Source organism: Salminus brasiliensis, chromosome 19 (genome assembly GCF_030463535.1).
Source record: "Salminus brasiliensis chromosome 19, fSalBra1.hap2, whole genome shotgun sequence".
Lineage (NCBI taxonomy): Eukaryota > Metazoa > Chordata > Actinopteri > Characiformes > Bryconidae > Salminus > Salminus brasiliensis.
In genome coordinates this window covers 23,648,811-23,662,379 of record NC_132896.1, presented here as the reverse complement: position 1 = coordinate 23,662,379, position 13,569 = coordinate 23,648,811, and the positions used below count along the sequence as shown (strand labels likewise).

At 39.2% G+C, this 13,569-nt stretch overlaps 1 protein-coding gene across 12 annotated transcripts in view; it reads right to left on the bottom strand.

Moving 5' to 3' along the window:
• Positions 1-13,569, bottom strand: part of arhgef9b (Cdc42 guanine nucleotide exchange factor (GEF) 9b) — a 54,464-nt gene that overhangs the window by 24,571 nt on the left and 16,324 nt on the right. For 8 of the 12 annotated variants that reach the window (XR_011977933.1, XM_072664212.1, XM_072664214.1 and 5 more), the window contains 2 exons: positions 775-954; positions 394-483 (listed from right to left, as the gene is read on the bottom strand). Coding sequence is in view for 11 of the 12 variants with exons in the window: in XM_072664212.1 (XP_072520313.1) it covers positions 394-483; positions 775-954 (270 nt within the window). In the remaining variant the exon portion in view is untranslated. Of the gene's footprint in view, positions 1-393; positions 484-774; positions 955-6,226; positions 6,382-13,569 lie in introns of those variants that run through there. The other 4 variants (XM_072664211.1, XM_072664213.1, XM_072664218.1 and 1 more) reach the window with 3 other exon arrangements.

The following is a 13,569-nucleotide window of genomic DNA, read 5'->3' as shown; positions in this document are numbered from 1 at the left end:
CTTAGCATTTGGCTAGCGATAAGTCGACATCCTAAAAGCTACAATGCAAACAGAAAAAAATTAAATGTCGCCTCACAAAAAGAAGCAAAGAGAGAAGTGGTATTAGATAGAATGAGAAGCAGCTCACTACAGAGATGCTACCAAGCACTGACATGAAGCCTGCCGTTCGAAGAAGAGTCTTACTTACTGAATTAAATGATGCATCCAAAATAGGCACATCACGGAATGGTTACATACACTGAATGTTATTCCTTTTGGAATAAAGTCTATAAGCTCTAAAATGAAGTACACTAATAGCATGATTTTGTTCTGACGTGCTTTGATGCTCGTGAGGTGGCTGCGTTTGACAAACCCGGCAGCGTTGGATGAAATTGGATGAGCCAGGAAACGCACCTTTGCTGTTGTGTTTTGGAACCTTGGAGTTGCTATAGGGTTGATATAGAAAACCTGTTTTGTTTGGGGTTGAGGAGGGTGGGGTTCAACCTTGAGAAAGAATGACAAAATTACAATTCGGATCAACATGATCTTGCAGGAATGGAGAATGGGTAAATGAGATGGAAATGTGTTGGGAGCTGTGCTAGTCAATAGTCTTCACCTCATTTTCCTTCCAAAACACTAAAAACATCTAATAGACGATCAGGACTTGTCATTGCCTTGCCGTCAAAGATGGCCTGAGTTATGAAAATGATTATTGCGAGTGATCGATGGCATTGAGAATCAATTACGTCTTTGAAGGGTGCATTGATCAAAGACATGGCTGGAGGCCAGACTTACCCTCACAAAGCTGGCTGGGAACCATCCCTCCTCATCATCGATCTGGCCCCACCACCAGTCCTTGTTTGAGGCATCCAGGACCTTGATGACGTCCCCGGCCTTAAACGCCAACTCGCGGTCGGCCATGGTCACATGATCCCATACTGCCTCTGCGCTGACAATTGAACCTCCACTGATCAGCTGTAGAGGAACAGATCAAAGATAAAACAATTAAACTAAAACGGAATATTATTCAGGAAACATGCTAAAAAAAAGGAAAAATGTAAGCAAGATCTCATGTATTTAATGCAAACCATGCCTATTGACTTTTTTTTTATACCGATACCGATATTATAACACTGATTACCAAGTGTTACAGATACTTTTTTTTACCTACTAATCTTGAATCTAAAGGATGGATCATTCTTTTTATTTCTTCAAATTCTGATATCTTCCTGATATCAATACCATCTCAGAGCTCTAATTTCTTTTCATATATGATATTTCATTATTTTAAGTTATGTTCACATATCTAATATCCAAATTTTCTAAAAGAGAATGGCTCCTTAGCGTTACAGAATTGGTGGCTCCTCACAAAATCCCAGTAAATGTATACATATGCAGAAAACATGTATAAGAGCAACCAAGCAAATATAAATGATGTCAATTCATTGATTGACAATTCTTCAAGACATCTACACTAACTCGCAATTAGACTTTGGTTCTTTATGGTGTTTACATGTTTTTGGTAAAATGTCCCATAAGACAATCATAACTGTGTCACCACTGCCAAACAGACAAAAGGTCATTCCATCCTGGTCCAGAAAACTAGGCTGCATCAGACAAGGCTTCATGCAAAAGTTTTATTTTTACAGTAACATCTCATGAGGTGAAGTGCTATTAGCAGCATTGCTAATTTTGTCAAGTACATGCCTTTTAAACTCTCAAACCTGTCAGCTTAATATGAGGCAATCAGAAGAGGCAAAATCAAAAGATTTCAAAAGGATTTAACACTCCCACATGTTTTAATGTTCTTGCAACCGTAAGGAGAGGTATTGGGCCTCATTAGTTATACATGCAATAGGTCTATTTGTATTCTTGAGCAGCAGTCTGTGGACTAAAGGCCAATCTCATTAAGAATGAGAAGATAGCAATAGCTGCTGCTTGCAACCTCATATCAACCTGCCCTCCAAAGCTTGCCTCGTCCAGCTGAAGAATTCTTCATTCACCTTGACAGAGCCAACCTTGCCATGTTGTGGAAGATGATTTGATATTCCTGCCACAGATCTCTCAGTCTTAAAAGCAAGCTAAACATGCACATTTGAGGCAGACTAACCTGCATTGCGGAGGGAACAACGTATGCAAAAACAGTCCTTTTGAGATGCCAATTCTAATCAGCAGAGCTTAAAACATTGGAGCATTGGATCTCTTTGTGGTTAGTTAATAGTTTCCAACATCATTAAATTTCAGATAAAAGTTAATTCACTGTAATGTCTGTCATATGACATATTTCAGATCACTTTAGAAATGTAAAGGTAAGGTAAAAATGCATAAAATCTAAATAAATAGTAAGGTTTAGGGATGCATCAGTGTGCAAATACTGAATCAATGCCGATTCTTGTTCATATCTGCCACTGCCAATACTGGTGCTAATACATAAAAATTACAAAATTAAGATGATATCTACCTAGATTACAATGACAGTGAAATAAAATATTTAGTGAGGCAACATGCAGTAAAATTAGTAACACTATTCAGGAACTACAGCTTAATTTACTTTTAGTTAAAACCTAATGGTCACCTAACTCACAGACAACATAATTTGCATGGAAAATATTGTTTTTTTCAGCCCTACCTGTGGTCAAGTTGCTCTCAAACATAGTCAGACCCATGATCACACCTGAACTTAGTAGAAATTGTTTGCAGCTTGAACAAGGAGGGATGCAAGTGAGCAGTCCATCAGATCAGTTAATGTGAGGAGACTATGGTACCAAATGCTTAACACAGCCACAGGTTCAGGCATTCCAGCCCTGCTGTTACTGCTGCTACTGCCTGAAGGTTTCCTTGAATTCTCATCAAACAAAATCCCTACAATTAATTTCTGATATCCCAGGTCATCATGCACACTACTAACGGGGGATTATAGCAGGTCTGTGTGAAGGGGTAATAGTATATTTCTACTTCACCAAGCTAATAAAATCAAGAAGCATACCAATTATCTATGCAATCAATGCCGTAGCAAATATGGCAAATTACCACTAAGCACTCACTACAGTACATGCAACTCAAGGATTCCCTGTTAGTCATTCAAATAGCACATCCATCTCATCTTGAACAAACATGAGGTGCCGCTATATCAAGATCATTATGATTCATATGCCTTTGATGCCGCTTCTCCTTATGAGATCCCAGGGCTTCTCTGAACATGTCTGAATAAATTACTGTTACATAATCAATTGCTCTGCCTCTCCTCACGCTTTTTTCAAAGCATCCTCCTTCATGCGAACAATTTCAGAGCCAAGCTCTCTAAAAATGCTCAAGCAGAAACAGTACAGGGGAGGGCTATAGAGACATGATCTGAATGTGAGGAGAAAACGATGGGGGAATAAAAGCAAAGGAACACGCTGCCCTTTCATATGTGGTCCACAGAAGCAGCTTCATATGCGGTTATAATCTCAAGAATTACTCTATATTCAGAATCAATGAACTGCAGCAGGCAAACACTGTTTATGACATTTTCCTTTGCTAGCCTATGACAATACCTGGATGAAAAAGCTTAATCCCTTGTAGACTTCATTAAGATATTTATGCAAGCAACACTAAACGAAAAAGAAGCAGACTAAAACATTTGGTCTTACCATGTTTGTGGCAGCTACATGGAAATGTTCGGCAAGAGTATGCATGGATTTAGCTGGCTCAGACATTCATGGTGCATCGAAAAACCAAAAATAACATCCGATTCATTCATAAGTCTTCCAGGAGAACAAAGGCAGAGAGCTGTAAGGCGTTTTTCAGCAGCTCAGGTAGTCGACAGCACGGCATCCTCTAAGCATTCCACAGCTTCACTGAAGAGCCAGTCTGTGTCTGGCAAAAGATATTATGTAACACACTTATGTCCTGGGAGTGAGGGCCAATCAAAGTTGCTCTGCTTCCAACCAGCATGAAAAAAAAACACCAAACTGACTTACACGTGCACACACATACACACAGAGGTGCGCACACACACACACAAACCCTCTCACTGGGGATCAAACAGCATATCAAAAGAATTTCTCCTAGCTTCTTCAATTTGTCTGAAAGGTAATGCGTCTTTGACACAAAAAGCGCCAGATAGCTTGTGGCACAAGAAAACAAACAAGCAAACAAAACAACATCAAGCATCCCCCGTTACGGTCCTAGTTAGTCCAAGTGCCAACTGTTAAGCGACACTGGGATATTTTTGTGATGCCTCACAGCCGTTTGGGGTGAAAATTTAAATCGGAACTGCCACGTGTTCCAGAAAGTGAGGAAATGTGGCTCCACACGCTCTCCCACATGTGACAGCACTTCCGAACACATTAAACATTAATATTCCTGATCTACTCCTGCCATCAGATCATTCTATAACAGCTGATTTTGAACAGTTTTCCTCCAGACCACTGGCCACATCAAGTAACACTGAAACTGGCAGTTAGTTCTGGGGATGAAAAATCTATTGGTGTAGATGCTTTGCTTAGTAACACTTTTCCATTTATAAACTCCCAGTCCAGGGGGAATATTTTCAATGTGACTAGTCCTCAGCACCTTCACTGTCAGACTAAGCATCACATTGAAAACTGAAAACAGAATTGCTCTAACAAGGACTAGAAGTGTATAAAAGAAGAGGCTGTGCTTACTAAAAAAAGGGCTAAAGATGATATTGTTATGCATGATTAATAATAAAGGCCAGTTATATGTCTAAATGTGCCAAACGGGGATTTTATGAAGAAATGCTACTGAAGAGCCACGTTTGCTTCCCTAAAGAACCTAGCAGTGCTTTTCAGTGCCTTGATGTTGGCGTGTTTTCAAGGGTCCATTGGTCTACAACAGTAGCTGATGTTAGCTAGCTCCAAAAACAATAAAAATGTTTTTTTTTAATTGCTCACTAAACAGAAAAGACTTTGTGTAGAAGACATTAGCAACCAGTATCCCAGTCAGCTACAGTTTTAACTCCTTAGTAGTTTCAGCTCATCTGGAGAGGCAGCCTCTTTTCAACCAGCACAAAATCTACCAATTATCTATAATCTATTTATTATTATTTTCCTTGTTAGCACTAAATTGTTGTAGTACTTTTGCCTTTTATCATCAGTGCTAATACTTAAAATTAAGTCTATTCAATTAAAAATCCGATCGAGTAACTTCAAAAACTACTCTAGACATTTGTGACAGTAATTCGGTGAGCAAGACAAAAAAGAGCTTTATTTTAACTTGTAAGTGTGGTGACGTTACCAGTTAGCAGCCAAAACAGAAGATAAAGTTGGCTTCTAATTCTAATTCTCCATACCACCTTCAATAGTGCAGCAGTTACATTTTGTACATTTCAACAGCAGAACTATTTTAAATAACCATTCATTAAAAGGTAAATACTATTCCAAAAAAATATTTAAAAAATAAATCATTCTTGGCTTGGAACAGTAGGTCCAAGCCAAGAATGTTTTTTTTTTTTAATATTTTTTTAGACTGTAACTTATGTTACACAGTGTAGCTTATGCTTCAGCCTTAGCCTGATTTCCTTGAATTTTACATAACACTATTAACATCAGGCTACAGACCTGCAAATTGTAACACTACTGCTCAAATGAACGACATTTAGGGCACATTCGAGTGTGAGATTTTCACAACATGGTAGGTGTGTGTGTGTGTGTGTGTGGGGGGGGGGGGGGGGTGCGTGAGCCACAAGCTTAAGGAGAGCAACCTATTGACCAGAACTAACTGGCCACTGAGACCGTGCAGCTGCGACGATACGAGCGCGTGCGTTAACAGAAATGTCTGTGAGACAAGACAGCAGAAAATAAAGGGGACTGTGGGAAGGGGGTGTAGGCTATAATGAAATACCAACGTATCCGTGTTGCCATTGCCGGGTCGCCGGGAGTCCCCGCTTCGCTGTAAATGTCCCGCTGGGTAGCACCCCCAAAATCCGCTGTTTTTTTTAATAGGAGCTCAAGAAGAACATGAGTATCACGTTCACGAGCACGAGGATGGCGACCACGGCGAACACCACCACGGTCTGCACGTCCAAGGTCATGGTGCAATGCAGGAGGCTGTAATGCTCGAGCGGCGGCTGTGCGGGCAGGTCGCGCGCTGTGGTCAACCTGGGATCTGCGTAACTGTTCGTGCAGCCACCATGATAACCGCGACGCGAACCTTGAGGCGCGCACGCTCGACCCTGATTTCTGGTCTTCGTACGCCTTTAAGAGGCAATGCAGGCAAACAGAAGAACAAGCAGCAGCCTCACCATCGTCATCCTCATTCAGCGTCTGTTCGGCACGCTCGGCTCGTTTGGCTTTGAGGCGGGCGGACGCCAGCCGGTGTTTTCTGGCGGCTTTTGTTTTTGTTGTTTGTTTTTTTTTCAGTGTCGCTTAGATGGACACCGGTGCGCGCGCATCAATGGCAGGAGCAGCAGCAGCAGCAGCAGCGATATTTCTCTACGGCAAGCACGACGTGTGGCTGCAGCTGCGCGCTTCTGCAGCGTGAGACGGACGCTGTGTTAACGAGCGCTTTCTCAATGTTCATACGTGTTCTCCGAATATTAGGGTCTCTCTGGATGTTCATACGCGCTCTCTGCTAACCAATAAGCGCTCTTTGCATGTTCATAAGCACATGTTCGTAAGTCAGTATATGTATGTTTATAATCACTAACTACATATCAATATAAGCGATCCCTGTGTCTTCAAAAGCACTTACTGCATGTCACTGAGCCCTTTTAGAGTTCTCAGAGCTCTCTAAAATCACTGACAAAGTCATCCGTTTTTAAGGCATGGTTTTTGGTGCTAGACAGGCTAGTCGAGGATCTGGGATGCACCTCAGTCTCTAGAGTTTACTTAGAATTGTGCAATAAAGAAAAACACAAGTAAGCTGCAGTTCTGCTAAAATATGCCCTGAATGTTTCACCAACATTGTTGTAACCATTTTTCTTATGTTTTGAGAGCAAAAGGGGACCCACCTAATATTCCTAATAAACTGCTCATTGAGTGCATTCTCTGTTGCTGCCCAGGAATGAAAGAAAACAATATGCCCCCAATCTGTAATTTTAATAGTTTGACCGGGGCATTTCAAACTCACTTAAACTAAAACATATTGATGCATTGTCCGGTTTTGACCAAACATAACAAATGTGTACAGTCAATTTTAAGGGGCATGTCAAATTTGATTTTAATTGGCAGGGAGCTGTACATTCCCCAGTCAAATGCCAGTTAGGTTAAATCACAATATCTCATACTCTGTTTAGAGAATTAAATTGACTGAACTCTATGAAAAACAATAAAATGCACAAGTTACTGGCAATTTTTACCATACAGTACAATGAATTAACTGTGTTGTCCTGTTGTCGCTAAGCAATTGATGGAGCCTGCAAAGACTAGTAAACACTGATCAACAAAGGGCACTGTTATGTCATTGCTATACTAAGGCTAACGTGACAAATGCTTAGTCCCCATGAATTGCCAGTTTTGGCTAATATAATGTTTTACTCTTTGCATTCCCAGTTTCCTTGTAACAAAATGTACTATAATGTATTGTTTGAGCAATAGAAAACCCAAGGTCATTTGTTATTTCTAATTTGGTGGCAAGTATGTTCATTTCTTCCAATGTATTTTAAAAATATTGGTATAAATATACCTCCAAATAAAGTAGTTTCAGTAGTACTGTTTGGAGTAAAGCAACCATTTTTGTTACTTAGCAACCAGTGATCAGATGAATGATACAGGTATTATGAAATAAACATGTTATGATCATATTAAACAACACAGGTAGAATGTGTTTAAAAAAAATCAGGTTGTGCAGTTGTGCAGAAAAAAACAGTTAGGAGATATTAAAACATCCTGTACATCCTGTATCCTTAAGAAGGCTCATTTTTAACATACGAACAAATATAAATATATTCAGCCAATTAGGCCTGCATATGTGCTTATGATATACTGAGATACCGAGACAGTATTTCAAATTATGGTCTAAATATGTGAGCCTTGGTCATGCCAGCTTGTTTGCTGTCTCACTGATGTGGCGAGGACTGTTACATAAACCAGAGACAACGCTCTCCAACTGCTGCCTTCGCTCCCTCCTGACATTTAGACAGCAAAGGTCACATCTGAAATTCCAAATTTACAAAGACCAACAGATGCAAATACGTTTCATGAATTCGCATACAGTCCGAGTCGAGTTTGTGTCATGTGTCATCAATATCTGGCTAAGAAGCAACAGAAGGTCAGCGGAGACCAGCGTCAAAACCATAGTGACAGTCCTAACTTTCCCTAGCAAATATTCTACTCTTATTCCCTAGTTGTTGAAAGGAAAATGGGGTGAGACTGACAAATAAAGTCCCTCCTCCAACAGAGACAGAGAAGATGAAATGATTAAGAAATGGCTGAAGCATCAAAATAAAAGAAAAAAGGGAGAACTCAAAATGTCAACACTAATGTTGCTTTACTGAGAGTGATTAGGGCAGCTATGCATTGATTAGTCAGTTTTAGGGCTCAGGGTTAAGGATTTTACCAGTGAGCAAAGCAGAAGTTTCCCAGTCAATATATCTAGCAGGCAAATACCAGAAAGTCAGGGTTTTATATTTGTTATTCAGAACTCCCCAGCACTTCTTTGGACCGTTACAAAAACCTGCTGTCTGTGCACCGCCAATATTTATACTCTTGGCTTTGCACCCAACTCAATTCAAACTTTGTTACTCATTACTTTATAGGTTTATATTGCACAGATTAAAAAGTCCAGGTGCAAAGATATCTTCAATAATTTATGTTTTTATAAATAAGCACTTCCACAACAAAGGTCAATATTTCCACTGTTCTTTGACAGGCATTATGGTATCAGTTAATGCAGTAAAGCAGTTTAAGGCAGTTATTCCTGCATTTTATTCTACTTCTCTTCTTTTCTGGTTTCTCAGTGATGTTGCATTTAGTTTGATTTGCATAGAACATAAATCTGATTTGTCTTAAAAAAGTGATATAACCAATAACATTCAACTATATATAACTATGATATATCTGTGAGGTTTATGTGTGCTCTGTGAAAAGTTAAAGAGGTTGTAGGTGTTGTGACTATTAAAAAAAAAAAACATGATTAGGTTAATTAAATAATGATTGTTTTATGTTATTGGATTGTTCATGCTGTGAAATGTGTAGCATATACATATTTCATCCTCATTCAGCATCTGTTCGGCACGCTCGTCTCGTTTGGCTTCGAGGCGGGCGGACGCCAGCCGGTGTTTTTGGTGGCTTTTGTTAAGGGCTGCTTAAAGTTAAATAACGTACTGTTTTGCTTGCTTGCTTGTTTTTTTTGTTTTTGTTTTTTTTTTGCAGTCTTTTGTGGTATGTCACTGTTTGGTTGTTTGAGCATAAATGCAATTGTATTCCAAAGTGGTTGCTATAGTGTGGTTTAAGCTGGGTGGCTACTATGGTGATTGCTATGGTGGTTGCTATGGTGCTGCTTGGCAGTTGGTATTGAGTTCACATGGTATTCCAGGTGGTTGCCATGCTGGGACTACGTAGTTGCTAGGCTGATGCTAAGTGGTTGTTTTGGTGTTGCTTGGTGATTGCTGTAGTATTATAGGTCATTGCTATGGTGTTTCTAGATTGCTAGCAGCCAGTCTTTTTTTCCAGTCTTAAACAAGCAAACACATTATTCCTGACACTCATTCCTGACAAAACCAAACATCTATTTTGGTTTATACATCTTAAATTAACAGGTCCATTTTTATTCAATCTTATACAATTCAATGAATTGTTTGCCAAATCGCTGCACTGTAAAAGTATTGGGATATTAATTTTCACAGTCTACAATTTACCTTCTACTGTAACTGATGAAATAAATCAGAATCTCCATGTTTCTGCATGCCTTCATCTGCCATTTGTTAAGTAAGTGAAATAACAACACAAGCAGATAAAAACACCTAAATTCTGTAAGTTTTAAGTCACAACTATCACTATGACCTCCAAATCCTTGAAATAGACTAGGGGTAAGCCGTCTGTTCACACATTTCTGGCTCTGCCTTGAGACTTAATTTCAGCATCTCGTCATGGCTCTTGAGGTTGACTATGTGAGCTGATTACACAGATTTTGTACCCTATTAGTAAATGACGCTATTTGTAGCACGTAATTTGCTAATGGGAGGGAATGGCCACCCCACCCATTTCCTCTCAGCACAAACTGCTTCTTTTGTTCAGCCTCTGTCCCTTCATCAGTCGAGCTCACTTCCTGCTTCCTGCTAAGAGGCCTCAGCGCCAGGCCTAAAAAACCTAAAAATATCATAAAGTCGTCTTCCTGTGCACGGTGCTGTCACCATTGTTATGATATCAGCTGTTTATTCGTTCGGTTTCAGAATATTGAGGGTAGCCTTTTTGTCTGAGGGATAAAAGGTCACTTGGTGAACAAATAATGGAACAGAGTACACTGGGGAGTCATTCTCTTTGTATTTCCATCACTGCACTCACTGGATGTTCAGGGATGTGTTCCACAGAGAATGAGTATCATTTATAGGATGACTTCCATAAATACAAGCCCTCAGCTTGATCACTTTATGATTTTCAATGATTTTCGAAATGCTGTGCAGGTAGTCGGGTGATGGTAGTATAGAACATTTAAAAATGTATGTATTTTTTAAATAAATCAATATTTTAAAATGTAATTTATTAAACTACATTCTTATACCAGAAGCCACAGAGACCAAAAAAGCAAAACATATCTGAAATGCTTTAGTTTGATCCTCCTGGGCATTCTGGGCATTCATAAAAGGCATAATCATTTCTGGGATCTAAAAAATGTGTCTCTGTTTCTTTATAGAATGACAATGCTGGTATTTAAACTATGTAAGTATTGTAGTCATACTCTAAAATCATTATTCATGTCAAATTGGAAACAAAGGATTAAAATTATGGTCCAATCAGGATTTTCCCCAAAATATCTAGGCAGATATAGCCAATAGAGCTCACTTGGGGCAGTGGTGGCTCAGCGGTTAGAGCGCCGGGATATCGATAACAGGGTTGTGGGTTCGATTCCCGGGCTCGGCAAGCTGCCACCAGATTCCCGAAAAGGTGGGTGGTCAGAAATCTTTGAGTGACTGCAACCTGATTCAACCCGATCACCTGATTTAATCAAGTATCAGGAACCCTAGAAGGAAATATCATGCTTTCTGTGAGAAAGCTGAAGCTTGGACCTTGGACCTTCCTACACGACAATTATCCCAAGCATATCTCAAAGTCCACAAAGGCTTGGTTTCAGAAGAAGTCCTTAAAGATTCTGGAGTGGGTGTCACAATCACCTGAACTCCATAGAAAATACTTTGTGGGACTTGAAAGATGCTTTACTAAGTACTAAAGGTGATTGTCTTGAGACTGAAGTAGTCATTAAAAGTGGCATTTTAGGTTGAATTTGGAGAAAGCACTTGTTATATTAGTTGTGTTGAGGTATTTAAATTATTCTTGTTTTATTGCAAGCAGGTGAAATTTAGCTACCTTTTTTTGCAATAAGGGTTGAACAGTAATTAAGATGTGACAGAAGAATCACAATTTTTGATTTCCAACAGGTACAGCAATTTTTATCAAAGAAGGAATAATAAAAAAACATCATCTAAATATGACTGTTTTTTACAGTCTAGTCAGGTTAAACTAAACTTAAAAATTTAAAAATAGGGGTGGCAGCTATGTGATGTTTACAACTGTTAAGTTGTATAACCTTCAAATACACTATTTAACCTTCAAATACACTATTTTCCTTCAGCATTAGATTATGACATTTACATTTAGATGTGTTAAACAACTCAGAACAAGGCACAACAAAGAACTTTGTAGGAATAGACAGTCTCAAAGCATATTAAAGTTAATAACTCTAGTATATGGCTGTATTTCTCTTGTTTACAAAAACTGCCTCAACCACGTGACACATTGACATCAACAAACCATTGCATTCTTTATTTTAGGTTTTTACCACATCACATCTTTCAGTTGTTTGTTTTGGGGTATTTCTCCCAAGAGGCTCCTCTTCAAGGAGGTGAAAGGCTTGCTTGAATGAGGAAAGGTCCGGTGACTGACTTAACCAGTCTAAAACCTTCTACCTTTTCTCTGATGAAGTCATTTGTTGTTTTTGGCACATTGTTTTGCTGCATATAGAAATATCTGCTTATCAGTTTGAAGGCATTTTTCTGTAAACTGACAGACAATTTCTGTAGACATCTGAATTTATTCTGCTGCTACCATCATAGTTACATTATCAGTAAATATTAGAGGGCCCATTCTAGAATCCGCCTGCAAGCCAAAACGCTACCTCCAGTGTGCTTGATCAATGAACAAGCATGTTTTGGATGATTTATTCTTTTGCAACATTTTGGCCTTTGGTAGAAGTTCATCTCAGTCTCATCAGGCCATAAAACTTTGTTCTAGAGCTTTGTGGCTCATCTCTGCTCATTTCTTTGCACAATTCTAATCTGGCCAACGTATTCTTACTACTGATGAGTAGTTTGCATCTTGTTGCTTTACCTCTGCATTTCTGCTTTCTTCTTCAAACGCGAGCCGGTAGAGCCTGTTGGCGATGAAACTGAATGCTGTTTTTGGTTTCTTTCTTAATAGCTCTCACAATGTTTCTGTCATCAGTTGTTGTTATTATCCTTTGCAGACATGTTGTCTGGTTGTTAACAGACAAGTGGATGCGTTCTTTTTGAATGCAAGATGGAAGTGGATGCGAGACATTTCAAATTGTGGTATTGGTGAGTCAATGTGCAAAAACCCTGAAAAAACTTTTACATATAACTCTCTGATCTTCTTGATGGTTTATCTTTTTATCCAGAAATGCATTTTTTACCCAAAACCAAGACTAGACATTTAGAGCTATTAATTCTAACATTAAGTTCTAACAGGGCATGGCTGGGACAAAAAAAAAAAAAACCTGTCAGTCACATGTTCTAATATTGTTGCTCACCTAATAATGGGTGGGTTCAAACAAAAGGTGCCATGTTCTAAGATGCTTAACACATCCTAATGTAAAAGATAGAATTCTATGCTATGATCTTATATTCACCTATTGATCTCACTAAATGTCTTCTGTGTATACACTGTGTGCAGAATTATTAGGCAAATGAGTATTTTGATCACATCATCCTTTTTATACATGTTGTCCTACTTCAAGCTCTATAGGCTTGAAAGCCAACTACCAATCAAGTAAATCAGGTGATGTGCATCTCTGTAATGAGGAGGGGTGTGGTCTAATGATATCAACACCCTATTGCAGAGGGATGCAGCAGTCTTGAAATTGCCAAACTTTTGAAGCGTGATCACCGAACAATCAAGCGTTTCATGGCAAATAGCCAACAGGATCGCAAGAAACGTGTTGAAAAAAAAGGCGCAAAATAACTGCCCATGAATTGAGGAAAATCAAGTGTGAAGCTGCCAAGATGCCATTTGCCACCAGTTTTGCCATATTTCAGAGCTGGAAATATTACTGGAGTATCAAAAAGCACAAGGTGTGCAATACTCAGGGACATGGCCAAGATAATGAAGGCTGAAAAACGACCACCTTTGAACAAGAAAGCCAGATGGATGGGCCCGAGGCTGGATCAGTAAAGGGGAAGGAGCTCCACTCCGA